Raw genomic sequence first — 27,357 nt, forward strand, 5'->3', positions numbered from 1 at the left:
AAACTCAATTTTTGTTGTGCAGTTTGAAAATTGTTTTCCCTCGATTTACCTGGTCCTAAACTAGGTTTTCATTTATAAAAAAAAAATCTATGGAAAAAATTATCAATTTGAAAAATTGAAATCCTATTCAAAAGCAGTTTTCACTCAATCAATCAATCAATCAATAGCTAGCTAATGTGTGTGTGTGTGACTGTGATGTAATGTGAAATTTGAAGACAAATTATCAAACGCAAATTAATATATATTATATGGTGGGTGAGGTAATGAGCTAAATCAAATTAAACAATTATCATTATTGTTTCATGTTGTTGCTGTTGGTGGTAGTGATGGTGATGATTATTGATGGCGATAAAATATCATATATTCGGATAAACTTAAATGCCGGTTGAAGAAAATGATTGAAAGAAGAAGAAAAAAAAATCATAACGAAAATACAGCAAAAAGAAGTTAAATAACGAAGAACAAAATTGAATTAGAAGAAAAAAAAAATAAAACAAGATCAATATGGAATCATTTATTGATGATGATTGAATGAATGAATGAAAATGTTGCTCATTTCCATGCTAATATAATGATGATGAGGTGAGAGAAAAAAAATCAACTGTTAACACACAACGGTCATTCCTAAAATATTGATGATGATGATGGCCGTGATTGGCGAAATTTGAGAATCGGTCGATAACCTTTTCCTAAAAAGATTATCATTCTAACCATCTTCTTGTGGTGGTGTATACCATCCTATATTCAATAATCAAAGATTTATTTATAAATTCCATTCCAAAACAAAAATCCAAAAAACATACCACTTTTTTCATGTATAGAAACTAAAGAACGGAAAGACTGTTGTGCTCTTGCAAGGCTATATTGGCCCTGGAAACAAAATTATAACAATAAAAATCGGATTAATATTAAAGAATAATGAAAATGTCAAAAACAACAACAACATTCATTATTCTTACCCGATGTCCATTAAATATTATTCTTGCTTTTCCTTTGACCAATGTTGCTGAGATCTGTAAGATAATCGCTTCCATTGAATATGCGCTACTCCATCCCTATATCATCATGTGGTGAAAAAAATTTGAGAAATTTTTATTTATTTATCAATGACAAAATGCCTGTACGGTACCTGTTTCGTAAGCAATTCCATACATAATGCTCCACCACCTAATACATAACCACCAGATATAAATGGTGATGCCACCCGAATAAATGGTGGCTCAAATGGATAATTTTCTTTGAATGTTACATTCAATGTAATATGATCATGGCCTTCTTTATCTTTTAATGCTTGTAAATCACTATGCAGTTGTGAATCGGGATCAACTTTTTTCAGATGTACATTCCATTCATAAAGATTATCATTAACCAGATGTACTTCGAATACTTTGCGTTTAAAACTATCGCAACGATATATATCACGTAATTCTTTCATCAAACGATCAGTAGCTTGTACTGAAAAACTATAATTTCCATTTTGAAAAAATTGATGATGACTTTGTCGTATACGTTCTAAATGCGCCCAATTATCCGAACTAATACCATCGGAATTATTTTGTTCATTTTGTGTTTCATCTTCCATTTCTATATGCATATCGGTTTCATCATCATCATCTTCATCATCATCATCTTCGGCTTCATTATTATCACCACCACCACCACCGTTAGATTTTAATTCATCAGAATGATTAACAGTACCATTCGAACTAGCAACCATTTCATTACCACTTGTTGAAGAGATTGAACTTTGATGATGATTATTATTATTGGCAGAGATGATACCATTAGACATTATTGTTTCTTGTTGCTGTTGTGTTGTTGTATTCATTTTTGTCGTTGTCATTTTTGACAATGAATTCAATGATGTAATTGATGATGTTGATGTTGATGAACTTGATGATACATGATTCGATAATATTGATGATGATGATGATGATGTTTCTCTCGAAGAAGATTTATCCATCATCGATACAGAATTATTTAAAGATTGATCAATAGCACCATTACTTGATGATGTTATTGATGAAAATGGCATTGTAAATGTTGTTGTTGATGATGAATCAATCATTGATGATGATGATGATGCTTTCACATTATTATTATTATTATTATTATTATTATTTAAATTTTGTTGATGATAAAGGCGTTGATTCAATATGTTTGTCGTAATATTTGGATTCAACCAAAGATGATTCAATTTGGTCAATTCATCCATTGGTTTTGGAATGGAAAAATGATTGCAAAGATGTTCCAATAGAATAGCAACCTGACGTAAAATCTATCACCAAAATAAAAAGAAAGAATAATCAGATATCATTTGAAAAATTTTATTGAAAAAATTTACATTTTTGTTTCACTTACAAAATTATTATTATCAGTTGTTGATGTTAATGTTTGTAATGTTGGTGAAATATCATCCGATTCAGAAAACCAAACAGGTGGATCATGTGGATAAGTTTCAGTTATATTGGCATTGATTATAAATTTTTTTTCCAATAATGATAATTTCTCATCATCATTATTATTATTATTATTATTACGAACAATAAACAAACAAGAAATTTCATCCACAGTAGCTAATGTAACACGAAATAATGGATGTGTACGAGGAAATATTTCGCTTAATGATTTTACATCAGATTTTAATCTTGCCAAACAGGCCATTGTACTTTTTTCTTCTTTTTTTAAATTCCAATAACCAAGATGTGATTCTAAAAAAATTGGAGAAAAAAATAAAAATTATTTTTCAATGATTTTTAACTTAGAATGAGGATTGCTCCCAATTATTTTTTCTGTGGAAAAATACTCTTTAAAAGAAACCTAAACCCGTCATCAGAAGAAGAAAATAAAAATCAAACGCATTTAATCCTAGATGATAACAAAATCAATCAATCAAATCAATAAATTTTGAAAGAAAAAAAACTCATTGATGACGACAATCAGATATAATCATCCAAATCCTAAAAATTTTGTTGTTGTCTAAATCTTCAACAGAAACAAACAAACAAACAAAAAATCAAAATGATTTCATTCACAATTGAGATCATCAGATTCATCAATATGTATTATTGAGATAATGAGTATTAAAAAAAAAGCTTAATAATGATCATCGAATATACAGCTGTTGTTGACATTTGATTTTTTTCAATTTTGAATATTCGAATTGAATATCAGATTGAGAGCAACAACAACAACAACAACAAAATAATCAAATCATTTTGTTGTGAAATGACGTTTTAAATTTCTTCAACAAAGAGTATTTTTTAACAGAAAAAACTTGGAATCGAATATTTTTTTTGAAAAAATGATTATTATGGAATCTATGTACGGAACGATATTGTTTTTTGGGAAAACAAAAAATTTTTTTTGCTCAATTTCGGTGTTTACATAAAAAATCACTAATTACATTATGTCATTTTTGTTCAGATCAGATTAAGATTCTAAATTATCAAAATGACAGGAACAAAAAATGATGATTATTTACCTTATCAATTTTAATTAATTCGGGTTCACCATCAACAACAACAACAATAAAAAATCGAATCTTTTAAATGTTCGAATGTTTTCAACAACCAAAAACAAAAAAAAAAACTTCAAAATGTTGATCTTCAACAAAACGAAATCATTCCTGCAGGAAAAAAATCGTTCTGAACACTGTTGGTCTTCGATTAAAAAAAACAATCCTACACCATCTAGCGTGATGCTTTTTGTTGTAAATTCAAAATAAAACAAACAAACAAACAAAATTAATTTTTTTATTTAATAAAATGATTTCATTTCATCATTGAGCACAAACACACTTATATTATTAAAATCATAAAAACAACAACAACAACAAACGCACGAAAATGAATTGAATTGAATTGGCAAACGCACACAACAGCAGAAAAGAAAAGCTTACAAGCAAAAAGGCAGTTTTGTTTGGTTTAAATGAAATGAAAATTTTTTTTTTTTTTTGATTCGCAAAAAAAAAAAATAGAAAGTCTTTCACACACACACACACACACAAAGACTGATCATTTTTAAGGTAGTAGCATTGGTCGATGATAGGATTTTAGCATTCATGATTTTTTTTTTCCTGACAACCGTACAAATATGTCGTATTCGAATGATCATTTTCGATTTCATTTTTGATTTCGTTTTTGATTTCAATTTCGATTTCATTTTGTTTTGTTTTTTTTCTTGAAAAAAAATTCTCTGATTCAATTTATCAAAAACAATTATGGATTACGATTTCGATGATGATGATGAAGGATACGTTGATAATCGAGCTCAGAGTAAGTCTTATTTTTTTTTCAAAAAAAATCAAAAATTTTTATTAAAATTTTTATTTTAGAATACTATTTTCTCTATTGTCAAAATCTTCGAACGAACAGCGAATATTGCTTGTTGAATTTATTAATTTTTGTATTGAACATTATGGTAATGAGTTTAATGATAATCTTGATCCATTCATTTGTCTGTCTACACTTATTGATTCGGATCCAGAATTTATAGCAAAAATTTTAAATGATTATTGTCTAATTCAATTTTGTGATGATCAACGTATCGTCGTATGTCATCCTATAAGTGATATAATGCCTTCTCATTTTTGCTTTTTAACACCAATACATGTGTTAGCCATGACCGAAAATGGTGAAAAATTTTTGGAAGTTTTTATTCAACGATTTCCTCATTTAAATCTTGATCAAAAAGTTGATTTTGTTTGCTCACCGAATGATATGGCATTCGATATTTCTCCATTATGGATTGCTACATTATTAGGCAAAACTAATCAAATGAATTTTTTATTAAAATCTGGTGCCGATCCAAATACGATTAGTTCAACTGGTTCTACACCAATACGATTATGTTGTGGAATTTCTGAAAATTTAACCCAAGATGAAAAGAATTATATTGTTAGAATTATTATTGAAACATAAAGCTGATATAAATAAACCGAATATACTACGAAATACACCGCTCATGTTAGCCAGTTATAATGGACAGGAAAAAATTGTTAAATTTCTTTTGGACAATGGTGCTAATCCTAATCAAGCTGCTTATTGTGGTGGTACACCACTTCATTTTGCTGTCGAAATTGGCAATATTTCAATAATCAAAATGTTATTAGAACATGGTGCAACATTACAACCGGATATTAGTGGATTAACACCGTTATTTTTAGCCGCTTTTAAAAATTCATTATCAGTTGTCGATTTCTTAACATCATGGGAAGAAAAATCAAATCGATTAACTATTGAAAATCTTATTATTATTTATGAATTATTAGCTGTTGGCTATTGTATAGATTCGAATGATAATAATGATTATAATGATGAACCAATGAGAAATTTTCTTCGTTCTGCATATCATTTACGATATTTACCATTAAATTATGATGGAAATTTTGATTGATCATATTTTATTGTTCAAATGTGAAGATCCAAATGTTTTGCCTGTTCGTCCAAAAAATATTCATCATGCACGTTATGCATATGATTTTATTCAAGAAACACAAACATTAGAACAATTTTTAGCTATTGAAAATGATTCCGAACTTCTTCATTATGAATGTTTATTCGCATTGGAACGTTTTTTCATCAATGATTGTGTTAAATTGGCCAAATGTTTGAACAAAATGGGACATATTTTTATTAAAAAATTTCAAAAACATGATACAGCATTAGAATTATGGGCACGTTCAATACGAATATTAATCAAATTAAAAGTATTTGTTGCTGATGATTTTCGTTTATATTTGGAACATCTTAATTGGAATATATTTCAACCGGAAAAATTTCAATATTGGAAAGCATTATTTGAATTGGCAATCCAATATTTAGAATCATTTCCATTACCAAATGGTTTACAAGCAATGTCATTTCAATTGGATATACATGAACTTTGTCAAGCTGAACATTTTACATTGAACGATGTTAAAGTTGATGATTTATTTGCTAAACCTGGTAATCGATCAAAATTACCATCTGCCGAATCAAAAGATATTCATGTTGTATTGGATATTGTTTGTTCGATCATATTTTATTTTGCAAAGGTATGTTTTTTTAATGATTTAAAATTTTTAAAGGTTTGTTTTTAATGATATGATTAATTTTAATTTTAAATAATTTAATTTGTTTTTATTTATTTTTTAAAGCATTATAATGATTTAGAGGATATTGAACAAAAAATTATTGAAGGAATAATCCGAAAATTTTTAAAATTAAACTATACAAATCTAGATTATCGTCGTCATATGATTCATGCAATATTTAGCTATGATGATTGGAGGTAAATATGATGTGTTTGGAGATTAATTAATTTAAAATTTTAAAATTTTTTATTTTTCTATTTCAATAGTGTGGGTATTCATCTTTTGGAAATCAATAACCAGATTATTATTGAAATGTGGTGCCAATACAAATGTATATGATATAATATATAATACACCATTACATTATCTATCATTTTATGGTCATGAAAATCAACTATCTATACGTGAATTAACACCAATATTTAAAGATTTAGTTAATCATATTTATTATGGAAAATATGTTCGTAATGCTTTACATCATTTTGATTATGCTGATTTACAATCAGTTCATTTGGATGCTGTTAATATTTATAATCAAACAGCATTTCATATTTATCCAAATCTAATGTATTGTTCAAAATATTCGGATATAAATCTATTTCCACTTAAATGTTTAGCAGCACGTGTATTACATCGAATGTTTTTTCGATGTGGTGATTGTAAAACTGTTAAAAATGATGAAAATGCAAAAGATGATGTCAGTATGCATGTTTATAATCAATTAGATGATTGGTTTTTAGAATTACAAGATGTTCCATCATATATAGTATTGAATGAATCATTGAAAAATACAATGAAAAATCATTTACCATTACATGAAGGATTACCATATAAGGCAAAAGAAATATGGAAATTGATCGATACATTTAGTGAACGTTTGGGAATATCGGCAAAACTAGTTGAATTTATTGAATTACATGGCCCTTGTAAATTTGTACATCTCATCGAATAATTTGATTCTAATATTTGTGATCGAAACATAAATATGTGATAAATTTACATTGATAAAAAACTATTTTCATTTAAATTTTACATAATTCCTTTCAAATAATCACTCAAAACTTTTGTTGTTGTTGTTCAAAATGAAAAATATCTTTAGTTAACAATAAAATTAACATTTTTGTTTGTTTGTTTCATTTCATTTGATGAATATCATTAATATTTCAGGTATTCAATATAGAGAGATAGGTCACTTATGCGCTTCAACATATCAACCAACCAACCAACCAAAAAAATCAGGTCAAATTCAATCCATCCACATTCAATTCAATTCGAGAATTTTCACAACAGTGAACCAACAAAAAAAAGCGAAAACTATGTCAAACCACTCCTGGTTATGGACCATTCTTCACTAATTACTCATAATCGGACCAAAACGTGTCCATAGACAAAAGAATATCACAAAACACCACCACCCATACGATAAGAGAATGTTTTTATGTTCAACGTCAAGAAAAAAGGATTAAAAAATGGATTCCATTTTTTTCTCGTTTCATTCATTTAACATTTAGCTTGTAAATGGAATGTATCTCTCTCTCTCGAAAGTTTATAAAATGATTCGAACGAAATCTAATCGATTGATCTTGATTTTTTGATTTGTCTATATGTTTATAACGGCTATCTATCGATTTATCGAATGATCAACAACAATATTTTTTCTGAATTGTGATTCAATCATTAATCGTCCGATAATTTCATTTGTGGGTGTGATTTTTACAAATATAAATTCACTCAATTTGATGGTCATCAATCGAAAAATTCACTGAAAATTGTTTCTCCAAATCTGTAAGAATTCAGCAACAAAAAAAAACTAACTGGAAAAAAAATGCCCATAGCTAAAGATAAATGTATCTGTCAGATTTGTATTTGTGGGTATGTTTTTTCAAATTTTTTTCAAAATAATTTTTGACAAATTTTACATCATTTAAATTGCCAAAAAAACTTTTAACTTTTGGTGCGGATTGCAAGGCAAATCCTAAAATATCATAATTAATCATAATCATAGAATCTGCATAGATATTTTGTTGTTGTTTTTTTGGGGACAACTAATAAATAACAAACAAAAAAAATCCTTTGTTTTTTTTTCTCGCTTTGCCAATCCAATAAAATCCAATGTGAAACGAGGTCATCATTGATATGAAGAATGATCATGATGATGATTATCAGTATTTACAACCAAATTCTGATTATTTTCTATAGTTTTTGTTTCGGTTGTTTATATCATAAAAATGTTGACATTTTTTCTTTCTTTTGATCTAGATATTCATTTTTTTGTTCGGAGAATCGGTTGATTGTATATTGTGAATGTTATCTTTGTTGTTTTCGGTTGCAAGGGTTGTTTCATTTGTTTCATTTTCATTGTTTTCATTTTGTCTCATCATCATTGCTACTGATTAGTTTGACATGACCAATAATAATATTTCATATATTTAGGTCAATTTTTGTAAGGGGTACAAATAATTCATCATCAAAACTCATTTCACTCTATAGGATTTATGCACATCACGTACATCAGTTTTTATCCATTTTTCTTCTTTTTTGGTTTTAAATATTGCAACAGACGGTAGCAATTCAATATCCGAAACAAAATAATAATAATAATGATGACCACTGGATAATTTTTTTTCTTCAATAAAATTGTATGAATTTTATAAACTTTAGCTGTATACTATAACTACAGTGAGGTTAGGTTGATGACTATGACCATGTCTGTGATTCATAGTTCGAGTGAGGTTAGGTTGATGACTATGACTATGGCTATGGCTATGATTCATAGTTCAGTGAGGTTAGGTTAGGTATCACTATTACAAAAAAAAAATTCAACTTTACAATTTTTTTTTAAAAATAAATATCATTTATTTATATTTGTATTCATATTTTCATTTATAATAATAATCATAATTATAATCATTGTAATTATAATTTTTATTATTATGCAATACCTAAAATAAGTGATCATTAATAGTATCATGTATAAATAAACTACCGGTTCTAACCGGGTCCAAGTACATTAAATCTTTAGTTGTTGTTTTTGTTTTTTCTTGTCTAAATGCAATCTTTACAGCAACAACAATATTCTGATGACCTAGATTTTTCTCTCTCTATCTCGGAATATTCTACCTAACTATTTTGTTATTGTCGTTGATTAACACATACCGAAAGATCATTTGTCGAATGGATTAGGAAAATTAGTTTTCAGTAACTTCTTTTCTTTTATTGTTGTTGTTTAGTTATTTTCAAGTTACATAATTATTACTACCCGAATCATCGTCATTTACATTTGCGAGTGATTTTATTACACACAATTCGAGATACAGACAAACCAAGATACGAACCAAACAAAAAAAAAAATCAGTGTAATAATTCTTGACCAGAGGAAAAAAACAACAAAATTATCTACTGTATCCAGAATTTTTGATACAAATTTTTTTTACAAGCGGAAGAAACAAATTTGTGATAAATAATTTATCAACAACTGGTAGGAAGAAGGGTTCATCACCACTTTTGTTTTTCACTCAACAATTCACGGTGTCAGTGAACCGAATTTTAATAGGATGTAAAAGAGTAATTCAGCAGGAATTTCGGATTCTATTCTTTTTTTTTTTGAATCATCAAGGGGATCATACTTCGTACATGATTATAATAATAATAATAATGTCCAATCAAATGATGATGATGATTGACTTGACCAATATGATTATTTTAGGACTGAATAAAATGTATGCGTTAGCACACATGCAGACAGACCAAAAAAAGCCACAAAAACAATCTCGTTTCCTATCCTTGTTTATATATAGGAGGAGAGGGTTTGGTCATTTTCAATTAATTGGAAGATTCTTTCTCGTTGTTTTTGGTCATTCTAGAACTGGTAATATTCATTGTCCATTTGACCACCCACTTTTTTTATTCTATTTTTTTTTGGTTTGATTCTGGTTACCTGGAGATAATCTTTGTTTCATTTTGCTGTGTTTTGTTTGTTGTTTGTTTGTTGTTATTGTTTGTCCACTTTTTTTTCTCAAATTTCACTCAATTTATGATGATGATGAGCAATTTATAAAAGGTAACAAAAATAATTAAAAGCTGACTAAAAAACTGCTACTGTTGCGGTTGGTGGTGTGATTTCATTTCATCATTGACATTTGAAAAGTTTATTTCGATTTTTGTTTGTTTGTTTCAATTTTTTTTCACCGTTTTTCTCGTTTCATTCATTCATTCCATTTTTAGACGCCATAATTGTGCAGCGTTTGAACAACAACATAATAATCGATTAATACTTGATTCAGGTGGCAAAGTGAAAATCCAGCAATCGAATGATGATGATGATGATGCCATTGAATTACCGATTATAATTGAAAAAACAAATGTTGATAATGATGCTGAATCGTCGGATTTTCTAAATGAATCAATTTTAGATTTGTCAAATAATAATCGATCGATTGAACAAACAACAACAAAACGAACAAAATTAATTTGTCATAAACATTTGGATAATAATAATATTTCAAGTGATCAATTTGTAGTTCCTATTAATGAATCTGATGATTTCAAAATGAAATCTACAAATGATGATAAACAACAACAACAACAAAGTGCTCAAGAAAATGATGAAAGATCATCATATAGTGAATGTTTAATTAATATGGATGAACAAAATCAAACTTCATTATTAAATCGTGGAAGACAAACATGGAAAACATCACCCGAACAAGTTGAAGAATTAACACGTTCATTATCACGTATTCGTAATGATGAACATGGTAATCATCGTGCAACAACAACTACAAAAACATATCAAAAATCTAAAACAAAACAGGCGACAAAAAAATCAAATCCAAAAGAAACGAAATCAAAAGTGAAAGATTCAAAAAGAAATCAGCAACAACAACAACAACCGCAATTTATGATGCCAATACGTGTTGTATCGACAACACGTATCGTGAATTCAATGACCGAAGATGATCCAACACCGACTACAAACAACAATCCAACCGCAACAACAGGATTTTTACCACCAATTACCGGTTTTAGTGATACAGATTCATCATTTAGTAGTAATGTTTGTTCAAGTGGTGATGACTGTGATAAAATACATTGTATTTGTGAAACATTGAAAAAGACGCATCTTCAAGAACATCATCATCATCCGCATCATCATGATCCTCACCATCAACAACCATTAATCGATAATGATTATGATGATTATCAACAACAACAACAACAACAACAATATCATCAATCCGAGAATGGTATAAATTTTATCAATATAGATAATACAAATAATAATGCTGATAATTGGATAGTCGTACGTCCAAAACGATTACGGCCACAAGATAATCTACGATTAGAAGGACAAATGGAATTAGAAACAACATTTCGTTCAACATATGGACGACAATCGGTTGGTAGCGATAAATCAAAACGTTCGATTAATAGTCAAAATAGTCAACAACAACAACTGTATTTTAATACCAGACGTGGTCGTCATCATATTGGTAGTCAACCATTATTACGTTCAGCAACAAATAAACGTAAAATAATAAGAAATCGACCAAAAACTTGTTTAAAAACTGGTGGACATGGTTATTGGTCAACAAATTATCATGATGCATATAAAAATTTTACTATTGTTGATGGTCAGGCAAAAACTGTTTCGGATTCAAATAATCGTATTAAATTGCCAAAAGTTATATCACGAACAACAATGATGATGAATGAAGAAAAAAATCGTTGCAAATATGATTTGGATGATGATCAGGCTACAACAACAACAACAACAAAACCGCTGCGTATGGTTGATGGTGAAGAGATAAAAAAATTTGAAAAAAAATCCTATGTACAAACATCCGATGGACAAGGTGAAATGATGGCTGAAAAACTTGTACGAAAAGTTCGTTGTGGTGGTGGTGGTGATCGACCCTCAAAATCAAAGAAAAATGTTCATCATGATGATGATAATCAAGATGATAAAGCAAATGAAGAAAGAATTGATGATCAAATCGAACGTGAAGAAGATCCATTATTGCAACAACAACAACAAAAACAACCGATAATGAAATATCGTCCATACGATGCATATCAAGTTAGATCATATTAAAGATCTTGGTTTATTAGAAATGAAATCAAATCAAGATAATGATAATCAAATTAATAATGATATTATTCGTCAAACAGATGATTCTAATCAAAATTATCGATCACATGTTCGTCGATTACATGAAACATCGGATGATTTTCATATATTAACCGGTGGTCATCGTATAAATGGTACGATAGTACCATTAAATAAACCAACAAAAACCAAAAGTCAACCATCAATACGTAGTGATGATAATCCAATGACAACAATGGTTATAAATGGTCATTCAGTAATGGCAAGTACACGTAAACCATTCATATTACCACAACGTATTAATCGACATAAAAATGAAAGTTCAATACCAATGTTTGATGTTGGTGATAATTCGGATTTATCATATCGAAAAAATCGTCAAGGATCTGGACAAAGACGACAACACCAACAACAACAACCTGAACGTAAACGTACAGCTGGATTACGAACACAAAGATCTGGACGACGACGAAATCTATTTCGACAATCAAGTGATTCAATTTTTGTTCAACAACCCGATTCCAGTTCAAATTCAAATTCAAATAAACAAAATATTGTTGAACAGCAACCAAAACAACAACCAAAACAAAATACCGAAATTGATAAAAAAACAACATATAAAATGGAATATGGTGATCGAAGTCTTTATTGTCCAGCATTGGATGTTGTCAATAATTCTACTAATGGTCAAAATACAAATCATAATTATCCATATAAAAAAACAAATGAAATTGGTGGCCATAAATATTATAATACCGTAGACAAATAAATGGTAGAATTTTAGCCAAAAATTTTTTTATTTGATTATCATTTTATTTTGAATGATGTTTTAGGTATACAAAAAAGAAAATCGATATGTTTACACCATTTACACTCATTTTTTTTTGGAAACATGTTGTTTTTTTTGAATTTGGATCTGATTATTAATCTTTTTCTTTTTTTTTGCTTTATTCTGATTTTTGTGAAATGTTTTTCGCTTTTCGCCTTTTACTTTTGCTTTTGAAACACGCACAAGACAAGTAAACATCTGAAATAACTGATTTAATTTTTGATTTTTGAGATTTTTTTTTCTGTTTCTTAAATAAAATGATAAACCTATTTGTTCATTGAAATTTTCAATTTAGCCATAATTGATTCAATTTTTTCACATGCTTTTTCTTTTGAATTTGCCCGTGCAATACGTTCACCTGCTTTTCGACAACGTTGTTGTATTTGTTCATTCGGAAAATATATCATCAATCATTTTGTTTAATTCGCCATCTTTAAAATAGTAAGGATTCATACGATTTCCATAACCTTTTTCTAGAATTCTTTGTGCATTATCATATTGATCACCAAATAATGGCATAACGATCATTGGTTTACCAAATGAAAATGTTTCGGTTACTGTATTATTACCACCATGTGTAATAACCATATCGACTAATGGTATGACTTTAGTCTGAGGCAGAAAAGCTTTTCCCCACATATTATCAGCTAATTGATATTGATCACTGGCTGGACCCATTGATACGATAAATTTATGTGGTGATTTCGATAATTCCTCAACAAGTTTTTTCATCAAATCAATATCAAAACAACCGATTGATCCCATTGATAAATAAATTAATTTATCACTAGGTTTTATTTTTGCTTCAAATTCTTCAGGTAATTCAAATAATTCATTTGCTTCACGACAAAATGCATCAACACGAATATGATTATCAGGTAATGGTACAGTGTCCGAATAGTCCAATTCTTCTGGATAACCATAAATATTCATATAAGGTGATATGAATGTAAATTTTCCAGATGTTTCAGGATAGCCAAATTCCTTATTAATTTGATTTTGACCATCAATAAATCCTACTGTAGAAGCTTCTTCCATTTTTTCAAATTCATCCCATCCAGTTCGATCATCACTTGGATATCCTTTTTTTACAACAATAAAAAAGAAATTAATCAATCTAAAAAGTTGATTTCATCAAAATCATAAATAATCAATACCTGAAGATCTTGGTGGAAGATCCGGTGTTTCATATAACATTCGTGGACATGGACTGCATAGAAATGCCCATGGTATTTTTCCAAACAAAATACATGGTGGTACAACAAATTGATCCATAATAATTAGATCAGGTTTTTCTTTATCGATTATATCGACAAGATGTGGATGTTGATCTTTAACACTTTCAAACATTAAATTCATAGCTTCATTATCACCACCAATTTTAAAGATGTTTAATTTTTCAATTGATGGTTTACCCGATAATGCACCATCTTCACGAAATTTTTTCCAAATCGATGACATTGCTTTGCATGGATGTTCATCGGATTTTTCATTACCATTTTTTTCCATTATTTCTTTTACTCTAGCAATTTTCATTACAATTTCTTTGAAGCCATATTTTTCATAGGTTCCAGCAAAAAATTCGTTAGTCAAAAATATCACATCATGTCCACGTTTTTTTAATGGTTGTGCCAAACCAACACAAGCATTAACATGGCCAACACCATCGACAGCAAGGAAAAATATCTTCAGACGTTGATCATTTACCATTTTCAAAATTAATGTGATTTTCTTTCTATTGAATCTAAAAAAAACCTTAAAGTTTTTCGATTTATATATCACGGATAAAATTTGTTTATCAAATCAATTTTGATTTTTGATCATTTGATCAGGTTTTTTTTTAATCAATGAAATATTCATTCATTAGTGTTTAATTTTTGTACTTCAAACATTTTGATTAAATCAAAAGTTTGATAAGATTAAAGTGCAAAGAAAAAAAAACAGGAATTAATCTTCGATTACATCAATCATTAATAATCAACAAAGTTTGAATTGTAATTGTTTGTATTTTTATTTTTTTATTTTTGGATAAAATGATAAACCTATTTGTTCATTGAAATTTTCAATTTAGCCATAATTGATTCAATTTTTTCACATGCTTTTTCTTTTGAATTTGCCCGTGCAATACGTTCACCTGCTTTTCGACAACGTTGCTGTATTTGTTCATTGGAAAATATATCATCAATCATTTTGTTTAATTCACCATCTTTAAAATAATAAGGATTCATACGACTTCCATAACCTTTTTCCAGAATTCTTTGTGCATTATCATATTGATCACCAAATAATGGCATTACAATCATTGGTTTACCAAATGAAAATGTTTCGGTTACTGTATTATTACCACCATGAGTAATAACCATATCGACTAATGGTATGACTTTCGTTTGTGGTAAAAATGCTTTTCCCCACATATTATCAGCTAATTGATATTGATCATTTGCTGGACCCATTGATATAATGAATTTATGTGGGGATTTTGATAATTCATTGACAAGTTTTTTCATCAAATCAATATCAAAACAACCAATTGATCCCATTGATAAATAAATTAATTTATCACCAGGTTTTATTTTTGCTTTAAATTCTTCAGGTAATTCAAATTTTTCATTTGTTTCACGGCAAAATGCATCAACACGAATATGATTATCAGGTAATGGTACTGTATCGGAATAATCTAATTCTTCTGGATAACCATAAATATTTAGATAAGGTGATTTGAATGTAAATTTTCCAGATGTTTCAGGATAACCAAATTCTTTATTAATTTGATTTTGGCCATCAATAAATCCTTCTGCAAAAGCTTTTTCCATTTTTGCTTCAAATTCATCCCATCCAGTTCGATCATCAGTTGGGTAACCTTTTTTTACAACAATAACAATAACGAAACATGTTAATCAATCTAAAAGTTGGATTTCAACAAAATCATAAATAATCAATACCTGAAGACATCGGTGGAAGATCGGATGTTTCATATAACATTCGTGGACAACAACTACATAGAAATGCCCATGGTATTTTTCCAAACAAAATACATGGAGGTACAACAAATTGATCCATAATAAATAGATCAGGTTTTTCTTTTTCAATTAAATCGATAATCTGTAAATGTTGATCTTTGACACCTTCAAACATCAAATTAATAATTTCATTATCACCACCAGGTTTAAAGTTGTTTATTTTTTCTATTGATGGTTTACCCGATAATGTACCATCTTCACGAAATTTATTCCAAACCGATGACATTGCTTTACATGGATGTTCATCGGATTTTTCATTACCATTTTTTGCCATTATTTGTTTTACTTTAGCAATTTTCAATACAATTTCTTTGAAACCATATTTTTCATATGTTCCAGCAAAAAATTCGTTTGTCAAAAATATTACTTCATGTCCACGTTTTTTTAATGGTTGTGCCAAACCAACACAGGCATTAATATGGCCAACACCATCAACAGCAGTGAAAAATATCTTCAAACGTTGATCATTCACCATCGTTTTTTTTTGGTTGAAAATTTTTCAAATATGAATTGATTTTCCGGTTCAAAATTGATGTGATTTTTCTGTTTGAATTCAAATGCTTTACAGTCTTTGATTTATATATCAAAACCAAAATCAAATCAAATTTGATTTTCGATCATTTGATCGTGTTATCAATAAAATATCCATTCATTAGCGTTTAATTTTTTGCACTTTGAAAAATTTTTGCACCTCGAAAATATTTTCACACCATTAGAACATCTTGATTATTAATTTTCTTCATATATTTCAATCAAACCAAAGATAAGATTGTAACCGGATTTTAATCTTCAATCACATCAATCAATCAATCATAATTTACAATGTTTGAACATTATTCTCTAATTTTCTAGAAAAATTACCGCTTTTCTTTTTGATGATAATCAATCACCGATTACAAAAAAAAATCGAATAAATTGAATTTTCATTCAAAAATAACGGAACCATATATGATCCACGTAATTTTGGTGACGTAATTTTATTATTTTCCATTTGTAAATTAAATTAAAAACATTTGTAAATTATTTTTTTTTTGCCATTCGAATGTTTACATTGATTTTACTATAATAATGGCACAAGAAGTAAAAAATTTTGCTAAATTAGCTAGACAAAATGGATGGTTATTGATTGGAATTTCTGGGTATGTTGTTTTGGCTATCATTTTATTTTATTTGATTGATTGATTGATTTGATTTTGATTGATTATCATCATCATCATCATCATCATTAGCTGTACAAATAGTGGTAAAACAACTTTATGTAAAAAATTAAATCAAAGATATTCATCATCATCATCGGCCATTATCAATCAGGACACGTATTTTCGGGTAAAAATGATTTTTGTATTTTATATTCCAAAAAACAAAAACAAAAACAAACAGAAAAATTTATTATTCCGCCTATCATCATTTTTGTTTTGTATATATAGGAAGAAGATGATCCAAATCATGTTTGGATATCATTGGATGAATCACGTAAACATCAAAATTGGGAATTACTTGAATGTATCAATTGGCAAAATATGTGTACAGCAATTTATGAAATTATTTCAAAACCGGCTATCATTCGACCAAGTTTATTATTAATTGATGGTCATATTATTTTTAATTATTTGTAAGTATTCATTGATTGTTTGACCAGTTAAAATTTATCAATATTTTTCTAAATGAATTATTATGAATGATTAGGCCATTATCCAATATATTTCATCGAAAATATTTCATTCGAACATATAATAAATCAATGATACTTGAACGTCGGCTAAAACGAAATTATATTCCCGCAGATCCACCCGGTTATTATGATCAATATGTATGGCCAATGTATTTGAAAAATTTGGAAAAAATTAGTTTTCAAAAAGATATTCGTAAGTAATTCTATTCGAGTCACTCTTTTTCAAAGTTTATATTTGATTCATTTTCATTTCATTCCATATTTATAGAATATATTGATGGATCATTATCAATAGATCATATTTATAAACAAATTATTGATGATTTAGATAAATTTATTCAAATTATGTTTCCAAAAAATTAAATAAATGTTTTTTAAATTGAAAAAAATTTAAAAAATTTGTAAATCTTGATTTTGTTTTGAAAAACAAAACCCATAATCGCGCGCGCCATCTATTCGTCAATATAATTACGATGATTAATGATTCGAACAATGCAACAAAACCACGCCGCATGGATGTCTGTGTTGTGTGTGCCGCCTTACATTCACACTTTTTTCATAACCATTTTCACCACACTGTTTCATCGTGAAGAAATTGTTTTTGTTGATAATTTTGGATTGTCATTTGATTTGTTTGTTTTTTTGTAATTAATTTTCCGATAAAAAAATCAATAACAGAATGTATGCTCCACAGATTCTTGTTTTAAGTAAGTTTTTTTTTCGATTTATTTTTCCTATATTTCATAATCGTTTTTCTGTTGTTATTTTGCAGAGGATACCATGCAACGTGAAAGCGGTCCTAAAGTACAACTGGAAAATGTAAAAGCAGCCAAAGCTATTGCCGATGTTATTCGTACAAGTTTAGGACCACGTGCCATGTTGAAAATGTTAATGAATCCAATGGGTTCAATTGTTATGACCAATGATGGTAATGCTATACTTCGTGAAATTACTGTCAAACATCCTGCAGCAAAAACAATGATCGAAATTAGTCGTACACAGGATGAAGAAGTTGGTGATGGTACCACTTCGGTCATCATATTGGCCGGTGAATTTTTAGCTTTGGCTCAACAATTTCTTGAACAAAAAATACATCCAACCATTATTGTTTCTGCATATCGTCAAGCATTGGATGATGCACTTATTGCTTTGAAAGAAAAAATTGCCATTGCAATTGATGTGAAAAATGATGCCAAAGTTTTGGAATTGATTCAAAGTTGTATTGGCACGAAAATTCTTGGTAAACTTGGTGATTTTGCCTGTAAACTAGCATTGAATGCTGTACGAACTGTATTGGTTGAAAAAAATGGCCGTAAAGAAATTGAAGTGAAAAAATATATCCGTATTGAAAAAATACCAGGCGCTTCTATCGAGGAAAGTTGTGTACTTGATGGTATACTTTTAAATAAAGATGTACTTCATCCGAACATGCGACGAGAAATTGAAAATCCTCGAATTTTATTATTGGATTGTGGTCTTGAATATAAAAAAGGTGAAAGTCAAACCGAAATCGAGATTACCAAAGAAGAAGATTTTGCTCGTTTATTAGAAATCGAAGAAGAATATATTAAAAAGATTTGTGATGATATTATTCGTTTTAAACCGGATTTAGTTATTACAGAAAAAGGTGTATCCGATTTGGCAATTCATTATATGACTAAAGCAAATATTTCCTGTATTACGTCGTGTTAAAAAACAGGATAATAATCGTATTGCACGAGCAACAGGAGCTACGGTTGTATTTCGAACAGAAGAAATTCGTGAAGAAGATATTGGTACCGGTTGTGGCTTATTTGAAGTACGAAAAATTGGTGATGAATATTTTTCTTATTTGATTAAATGTAAAGATCCAAAAGCATGTACACTTTTGTTACGTGGTGCAAGTAAAGATATGCTTAATGAAATTGAACGTAATCTTCAAGATGCTATGTATGTTGCAAGAAATATTCTATTGGATCCATATGTTTTACCGGGTGGTGGTGCCGTTGAAATGGCTGTTGGAAAAATACTTAATGAAAAAGCTAAATCAATTAAAAGCGTTCATCAATGGCCATATCGTGTTGTAGCTAAAGCATTGGAAGTAATACCACGAACATTAATCCAGAATTGTGGTGGTGATACTATTCGTACATTAACACAATTACGTGCTAAACATTCAAGTGTTGAAAATAAAACCTGGGGTATTGATGGTGAAAAAGGTGTTTTAGCCGATATGACACAATTGGGTGTTTGGGAACCATTAGTTGTTAAAACACAAGCTTATAAAACGGCTATTGAGGTAAGTGCGAAAAAGGTTTTTTTTGTTAATTTTAAATTAATTTTTCTTGTTATTTTCTTATTCAAAGACGGCAATTTTATTGTTACGAATCGATGAAATTGTTTCGGGTTCGAAAAAACGTGAAACATTGGAAAGTGAAAAACGTGCTGATCTAGCTGCTGCTGCTGCTGCACCGACTGAAGAATCAATGAAAGATGATTAAAAGATGATTTTAACCACCTTAACAACAACAAAAATTATTCAAAATGGCTTTTGCTTGCTTATCCTGGGGGGAAATTGGAAAAAACTTTTTGATTATAAATTTTATTAAATAAATAAAAACAATTTTTTTATTATTGAAAAAAATAATTATCAGTTTGAAGCTGTGTCATTTGTTGTTTTCGTAATAATGGCGGATATTCATTACAATTTTTCGATACAATCGATTCATTCATTTTATAAAAACGATTTGATTGTTCAATAAAACGACGATAATTTGTTTCATATTTATTATCAATATGATTTAATACAGATGAATAATATGATTAAAAATATGATAAATATTATGATTGTCATAATCAAAAGAATTGGTTCTTGAATTTTTCGATTTTCATTTGTTTCGATTGTTTCGATTGTTGTTGAATAGTTCATTTCTGAGTTTCGTTTTGTTGACTTCGAACGAATTTTGTTTGACTCGAAATAAAATTTCTTTTATAATGGTTTTTTGTAAAATCTGAAATTTTTTTTATTTTCAAAATAAATTTAATTTAAAGATTATTATTATTATTATTATTATAATCAAATAAAATCATAAACAGTTTGAGTAAATCACAATATATTTACAATTGATTTTATTATATAAATATACGATGATGATGATAATTTGATGGTTCGATTTTCAATTTCGAATGCTGGTCATCTTCAATTACGATTCAATGAACGTTGAAATAATCGTATCATTTCTTCATGTTTCGGTGAAAGATAAATATGTGGCCGTTTATCACGAATAAAATTTATTGCACTTTCAGGTGATAGATTATATGCCATTATTAGATAACAGGCAACTAATGTTGCACTTCTTGTACGGCCAGCTTTACAATGTACATAGATACTTGGTTTAGGTAATAATGTTGTTGTTGTTGTTGTATCATTATTATTATTATTATTGGGAATTGGTTGTGATTGACGACTAGCTTGATCAACAATACGCATCATCATATGTACACCTTTATGTAAATTATCTAAACTTGGTACTTCAACAAAATCTTTTGTTGGTAATTGTAAAAATTCAACACCTAAATTATGCCATTCTTCTGTTGATAATGATACATAATTTAATTCAAAATCTTGATTCATCGATATTACTGCACGTACATTTTCCTGTAGTACTAGCTACAATGATGATGATGATTTTAAAAATGATAATAATTCATTCGTGTTCTTTTCTTTTCATAATTTTTTTATAAAACAAACCTTTTTTGGAAATTGTCCACGCAATGGTAATGCACCCAACAATACATGTTGATCGATACGATCATACCATTTACGAATATTAAATTTATTCATAACAACATTATATGCCAATGATCCATAGAATATTAATTTTTCAGTCATAACTTTTTTTTTTAATTTAAAAAAAAAAATTTTTGTTTATAAAAATTCAAATCAAAACAAAATTAACAAAACTCACTTTTATGGAAGAGTGAATTGCCAAAAGTCAAAGTTAATGAAAAAAAATGAATTTATTAAAGTTTGTAAAAATTATTTTAAAAAATTTAATTGGAAAAAATTGTTTATGAAAATTTTTTTTTAAAAAGAAATTTTTCTTAAAAACGTATTTTTCTGTTCATCATCATCATCACAACAAACAAACAACACCTCGAAACATGCACGAACTCAGCTGATGGTTATCACATCACTCACACAAAAAAAAACGTCGTTTATGGACAAATCTCATCGATATGATTATTATTTCCGTGGTGTTGATGATGATGATGATCGTTGAGAAAATTTAAACGGAGTACATTTAGTAACCGGCTTTGAACGAATAAATGGAATTCCTGTTTCAGCTTTAGGAGTGATATATCTAAATTCTGTTTATCAAAATTTAAAAAAAACGGAATCAAATTAATTAATATTTTAAAAATATTAATCCATTTTTAGAACCTCGTTTAGAAGTTGGCGTCATAAAATTTGTTTGGTCAATTATTGCCGTTGTTGATGATGATGATGATTTTGGTAATGATTTAGTTCCAGCCAAACGTAATATCGATTTCAATGATGATTCATTATTTTTCGGTGTACTTGTTGTTGTTGTTGCTATTATGGGTTTTTCGTTTTCATTATTAATGGTTTTCATTTTCGATGGAGTAATTTTCGAATCTGTTTTGATTGTGGATGAATCCATCATTCTATTGATTGATTGATCGATCGATTATAAATCAAATTGATTAAATGAATGAATTAGAAAATAAAAACAAAAATTCAAATGAAAAAGTTTCTCGATTGCCACAAACAGAGGTGAAAACATATGAACAGGATAATGATGACCGTGATTCGATCGAATGTTTTCGAAGTGAGTGTTCAAATTAATCGATTGTTTTTTTCTTTTTAAAAAATCGATTAATCGTAACCAAAAAAATTATCATTTCGACCATCACATATTGATTATTTCCCCTTTCAACCGAAAAAAAACCAAATCCAAAACAATAAAATCACTATTTACATGGTTAAAATGGGCCATTGCATGCATGCAACAACAACAAAAATTGATGCGAAAATTTATTCTATATTTAGATCTTGATTGGTTTGTTACATTCATGTTATTCATTCATCAATCTGATTTGTATTTGAAAAAAAAAACAAAGCGAAACTGGTTCCAATTTAAATTTGGAAAAAAAACAAAACGATAATAATGGATGGATAAACTGATTGACCTCCTACCATCTTTTTTACTTTTTTTTTTGGTCTGATTGATTAATTAATTTGTGAAAAAAATGATTTTGTTTTTTTAAAAAAACAAATCCCGATCAACAAACGATATTATCCCATTCGAAAGGAAGATAGATAAGAAAAAAGAAAAGAAAAACCAACAGAGAGAGATAATCATGCATATACACTTTTGATAATGATGCTGCTACGATTATTGCCCTCATCGTAATATAACGATAATAATGATGATGATGATGGTCTTCGAGGTCGAAGCCAATGGCCACACACACACACACACACACTTGTTGCTTTTGTCTATCTTTTCATCGAATGAATTTCAAAAAAAAACTTCAAGTTTTAGAGCAGTGGCCCTTTCAGTTCATTCGATTCAGTCTTCAGTCAGTGTGATGCTCATCTATTTTCTTATACCGAAAACAAAAAAAACAATTTTCCTTCGAGCTCGTGTGTGTTTGTGTGAGAGAGATAGAGAGTATCGTTATCAAGATAATTACAACGTTTTCAACAACAACAACGAGAGACGAGTCAAGCGAAAATAATCAATTGATGATGATGGTGGTAGTTTCGGGGGGACCATTATTCTTTTCTTCTTTTTTTTGTTTAAGTGAATGAATGAAACATTCCAACGAATGAACAACAACAACAACAACAACAACAAAAAATTGACAAATTTTTTCTTTCAAATTCTTTGGTGAATCAATAGAATATCAAATGAATATGACAAATCAACAGAATAATGATGATGATAAACGTGAAAAATCGAATAATAAAATAATTTCGAATCATTTGAATCCAAATTCGAATCATTGGTGGAAAGTATGTTGGTTTTATGATCAACAACATCAACGATATTCGAATGGTACGAATTTAATAAATTCATTGAAACAACAAAATCGTAAATATTTTACATTACCAAATCGACGTCTACGACAATCATCAACGACATCGAAATCGACACAGATGCATAACATTGAAGATAAATGGTAAGTGAATGATTGTATTCAACAACAAACAAACACTGGTAGCCCGAAATGAGATTATTCAAAAAAAAAGAAGGCAAAAAAAGTGTGGCAAGTAATAAACAACCAGAACACACAAAAAAAACCAGATGCCTATAAAGATAGTAATTGACCAGGTGATATTCTTTAGCTTCGCTAGTTTACTTAATCAACGACATCCGTTCCTTCTTTTCTCTCTCTCTCTCTCTCTCTCTCTCTCTCTCTCTCTCTCTCTCTCTCTCTCTCTCTCTCTCTCTCTCTCTCTCTCTTTCACTGCTAATGACTTTAATGCCCGTCACTCTCACTCATTAATTCATTCTTTTTTTTATTAAACAAAAAAAAAAAAAAAAAAAAAAAAAAAAAAATTCGATAGCGATGAACAAATTCAGCCAAATGGAACGAATACAAACACATTCGAATCATCCACACCACCACCACTATCACTACCGACTACAGTCAACAATGATGAAGACAATGTGAATGTTGTGATATCATCATCATTATCGATGGCTAGAGATCATCCTAATGGTAATATTATCCATCATCATCCTCATCATCATCAAACAAATGAATCCTCGAAATCACAAAAAGAAATGTTCAATTCAAAACATCATCTGGTTGATGATCATCATTTAATAATCAATAATAATAAAATAATGATGATCGATAATCAACAATTGATAAATAATAAAAATTCAAGCAAGTCAATGACCACATTGCCATTAATTATTGTTGATAAAAATATGGAAAAATTAACCAAAACAAAAACAACAACAACATCGGGTTTGTTTACATTACCAAGAAATCATCGACAGAATTTGATGATGATGAAAAAATCAACATCTGTTGTTGGTAAAGATTTATCTGTTAATGGTAAAGAAATGATTCGTTCGTTACCATTACCATTGAACAATAATATTCAACAACAACATCATCCACAATCAAATCCATTCTATATGAATCATTTGATTGCTGCAAATCGAATTGCACAGCCATTTGTTAATTCATGGAAAAATCGTATAAAAAATTTACAAGAATCAACTGCCACTATACTTATCAATAATAATCACAATAATAATTATCATCATAATCATCAAAAAATTAGTCAATTTATGGCACAATATAAAGGTATTTGAATGAAATGAATTTTCCAAAAAAACTTTTTTTCCAAAATTATCATTATTCAATCCATAGGATCAGCTTGGCGTGAAAAACAACTTCAATATCAGATGCCTGATCATGATGATGATAATGAACAAATTTTTAATGATCATCATCATCAATCGAATAATAATAATAATCATAAACAAAAATATTCAGCTGAATATAAATTTTTAAGACATAAACGACGTAAAGCATTAATACGAACTGAATTATGTCAATTGGATCGACAACAACAGCAACCGCAACCGCAAACATGTTATCAGTGTAAAAATGAAATCGGTAACCAAATACATTGTGTGAAAGCAATCATATCGAATAACGAATCTTTGTCATCATCATCAAATCAAAAACGATTACATCGATTATATCGTTATTATCATATTGATTGTTTTACCTGTTGTGAATGTAATCAAGTTTTAGTTGATTTAAAAGGATTTATTCATCCGGATAATAGTTCCTCTTTATCATATAAACTTTATTGTGGTCGTCATTTTGTTGAATTATTTAAACCACGTTGTCCACAATGTCAACGACTTATATTCGATGATGAATGTACTGAAGCTGAAGGTAAAGCATGGCATATTGGTCATTTTTGTTGTACTGAATGTCAACGATCATTAGGTGGACAACAATATATTATGGCAAATAATAGTGGTCAAAAATCATCATCATCTTCGTCATCACCATCACCATCATTTGAATCAAAAAAACCATATTGTCTTACTTGTTTTGATATATTATTTGGTGATCTTTGTGAAGAATGTGGTGAATTAATTGGCTGTGAAACTGGTGCCATTGTACATGAAGGTCGATCATGGCATGCTGATCATCGATGTTTTCGTTGTTCGCTATGTATGAAAAATCTACTTGGACAACCATTTTTACCAGCTATGGATGGTCGTATTTATTGTTCGATTTCATGTTCACAAGCAATGCAAGCACATCGTAAAAAACGTCTTAAACAACGACAACAACAGAATCAGCATCATCAGCAACAACAACAACAACAAAATCGATCTGAAAAAAATCAAACTACCCTTTCTGTAAGAACGGATGATAACATAATCGATAATCGATTATCATCTGGACCATCATCATCATCGTCATCATCATTAATGCAATTTCGTCGTAGTCAAATGGTTGATTATGTAGAATTTATTAAAAAGAATAATCAATGTTTTACATCCAAATATGATTGGTCTAAAGAACAGGAATTTGTTGATGTTGTTGAACATTCATCAAGTATAAATAATGATGTATCATCACAAACATCAAAAACAACAACAACAACCGAAATTAGTGAAGATCCAAATGAATGTTTACAACGATTAACTTTCGATAATCACCACCAACAACAGATGCCAAAATTTATTCCACCTTGGCCATCGAATATTTTACCATCATCGATGATTAATGATCATCAATGTAATTGGCAAAAATCACCACCACCAGAATATTGTAATCTTTTGGTGAATAGTGATAATTCATCCAATTGTTCATCATTGATCAATATGACACGGAAACTAAATCAACGAATTGATTCAATACCGGAAAATGTTTCAATCGATTCGAATTCAAAAAGTTCTCAGGAAATGGATAATGGTTCATTTTTACAATCACCATCAACATTGAACAATGAAAATCCAGCGCATAAATCACAATCAACAACAAAAATTGCCAATCTTACTACCATCAAATCAAACAAATCGGTATCATTCGATCCAAATATACAGGATAAATTAAGTGATCAAGGACAAATACGAATGAAAAAAACCAAACATCGTAGTAATCGTAATTATCGATCATCATCATCATCGAAAAATAATTGTAATGATGATCAATATGATTCATGTTCATCATGTTCAACTTGTTCATCAAACACATCATCATCATCGTCATCTTGTTCAAGTGATGATGAAGATGATCAATTTGATTTAGATTTTCAAAAATTTCTTAAAATGGGTCATTTAGTTGATAATAATAATGATAAAAAACAATCATCTTCAAGTCATTTGAATGGTAACAATAATAATGATGGTTGTATTATTTCTTAGGAAAAAGTCAAATTATTATTATTTTATTCTTGTTTTTTTTTATTTCAATTTATCATTAATAATTACAATAAAAATACTCTCTTTGATCATGATGATGATTATTTGTTTTCATTCTGTTTTTCACTGTTGTTGGCTGTAATGATCGTTTCATTTTTATGTTTTTGAATTATCGGTTTCCAAATATAATAACCGCTTATAATTCCGAAAGCAAAAAAGAATACCACGGCTG

At 28.8% G+C, this 27,357-nt stretch overlaps 10 protein-coding genes across 10 annotated transcripts; 5 read left to right on the plus strand and 5 right to left on the minus strand.

Annotated features, from left to right (window-relative positions):
* Window positions 1–79: 79 nt before the first annotated feature.
* LOC113799736 (ubiquitin-conjugating enzyme E2 25) lies at window positions 80–3,711 on the minus strand. Its single transcript, XM_075819363.1, has 6 exons — window positions 3,485–3,711; window positions 2,362–2,711; window positions 1,130–2,278; window positions 960–1,055; window positions 804–870; window positions 80–738 (listed from the first exon to the last, which is right to left on the minus strand). Exons 2-6 carry the CDS (start codon window positions 2,662–2,664, stop codon window positions 707–709), a joined length of 1,647 nt encoding a protein of 548 aa, XP_075675478.1. The 5' UTR covers window positions 2,665–2,711; window positions 3,485–3,711; the 3' UTR covers window positions 80–706.
* A 384-nt stretch (window positions 3,712–4,095) lies between these two features.
* On the plus strand, window positions 4,096–7,391 carry LOC113799709 (uncharacterized). The gene is given in 7 exon segments (XM_075825048.1): window positions 4,096–4,100; window positions 4,337–4,883; window positions 4,885–5,391; window positions 5,393–6,037; window positions 6,140–6,273; window positions 6,343–6,361; window positions 6,363–7,391. Coding segments are annotated over 7 exon segments (2,523 nt in total). The 3' UTR covers window positions 7,029–7,391.
* A 432-nt stretch (window positions 7,392–7,823) lies between these two features.
* Window positions 7,824–13,091, plus strand: LOC113799710 (uncharacterized). The gene is given in 3 exon segments (XM_075825267.1): window positions 7,824–7,948; window positions 10,301–12,158; window positions 12,160–13,091. Coding segments are annotated over 3 exon segments (2,700 nt in total). The 5' UTR covers window positions 7,824–7,901; the 3' UTR covers window positions 12,955–13,091.
* A 114-nt stretch (window positions 13,092–13,205) lies between these two features.
* Window positions 13,206–14,762, minus strand: LOC113799708 (NDP-glycosyltransferase YjiC-like). Its single transcript, XM_027350396.2, is given in 3 exon segments — window positions 13,206–13,403; window positions 13,405–14,096; window positions 14,172–14,762. Coding segments are annotated over 3 exon segments (1,368 nt in total). The 5' UTR covers window positions 14,725–14,762; the 3' UTR covers window positions 13,206–13,280.
* Window positions 14,763–15,000: 238 nt separating this feature from the next.
* LOC113799704 (NDP-glycosyltransferase YjiC-like) lies at window positions 15,001–16,609 on the minus strand. The gene is made up of 2 exons (XM_027350393.2): window positions 15,957–16,609; window positions 15,001–15,874 (listed from the first exon to the last, which is right to left on the minus strand). Exons 1-2 carry the CDS (start codon window positions 16,507–16,509, stop codon window positions 15,057–15,059), a joined length of 1,371 nt encoding a protein of 456 aa, XP_027206194.2. The 5' UTR covers window positions 16,510–16,609; the 3' UTR covers window positions 15,001–15,056.
* Window positions 16,610–16,990: 381 nt separating this feature from the next.
* Window positions 16,991–18,095, plus strand: LOC113799728 (nicotinamide riboside kinase 1-like). Its single transcript, XM_075825276.1, has 5 exons — window positions 16,991–17,173; window positions 17,264–17,360; window positions 17,462–17,646; window positions 17,721–17,899; window positions 17,975–18,095. Exons 1-5 carry the CDS (start codon window positions 17,103–17,105, stop codon window positions 18,067–18,069), a joined length of 627 nt encoding a protein of 208 aa, XP_075681391.1. The 5' UTR covers window positions 16,991–17,102; the 3' UTR covers window positions 18,070–18,095.
* Window positions 18,096–18,242: 147 nt separating this feature from the next.
* On the plus strand, window positions 18,243–20,203 carry CCT3 (chaperonin containing TCP1 subunit 3). Its single transcript, XM_027350418.2, is given in 4 exon segments — window positions 18,243–18,413; window positions 18,479–19,380; window positions 19,382–19,984; window positions 20,052–20,203. Coding segments are annotated over 4 exon segments (1,668 nt in total). The 5' UTR covers window positions 18,243–18,385; the 3' UTR covers window positions 20,187–20,203.
* A 41-nt stretch (window positions 20,204–20,244) lies between these two features.
* LOC142646412 (uncharacterized) lies at window positions 20,245–20,908 on the minus strand. Its single transcript, XM_075825278.1, is given in 3 exon segments — window positions 20,245–20,487; window positions 20,489–20,696; window positions 20,807–20,908. Coding segments are annotated over 2 exon segments (297 nt in total). The 5' UTR covers window positions 20,615–20,696; window positions 20,807–20,908; the 3' UTR covers window positions 20,245–20,316.
* Window positions 20,798–22,502, minus strand: LOC113799732 (phosphatidylglycerophosphatase and protein-tyrosine phosphatase 1-like). The gene is made up of 4 exons (XM_075825277.1): window positions 22,130–22,502; window positions 21,656–22,056; window positions 21,437–21,579; window positions 20,798–21,355 (listed from the first exon to the last, which is right to left on the minus strand). Exons 3-4 carry the CDS (start codon window positions 21,575–21,577, stop codon window positions 20,885–20,887), a joined length of 612 nt encoding a protein of 203 aa, XP_075681392.1. The 5' UTR covers window positions 21,578–21,579; window positions 21,656–22,056; window positions 22,130–22,502; the 3' UTR covers window positions 20,798–20,884.
* A 570-nt stretch (window positions 22,503–23,072) lies between these two features.
* LOC113799713 (uncharacterized) lies at window positions 23,073–27,148 on the plus strand. Its single transcript, XM_075825266.1, has 3 exons — window positions 23,073–23,895; window positions 24,284–25,038; window positions 25,105–27,148. The coding sequence occupies exons 1-3, from the start codon at window positions 23,624–23,626 to the stop codon at window positions 27,126–27,128; spliced, it is 3,051 nt and encodes a 1,016-aa protein (XP_075681381.1). The 5' UTR covers window positions 23,073–23,623; the 3' UTR covers window positions 27,129–27,148.
* Window positions 27,149–27,357: the final 209 nt, after the last annotated feature.

Source organism: Dermatophagoides pteronyssinus, unplaced genomic scaffold, assembly GCF_027571235.1.
Source record: "Dermatophagoides pteronyssinus isolate colony J.1.1.1.1 unplaced genomic scaffold, Derpt_VIB-CSIC_2022.12 sq0003, whole genome shotgun sequence".
NCBI classification, from domain to species: Eukaryota; Metazoa; Arthropoda; class Arachnida; order Sarcoptiformes; family Pyroglyphidae; genus Dermatophagoides; species Dermatophagoides pteronyssinus.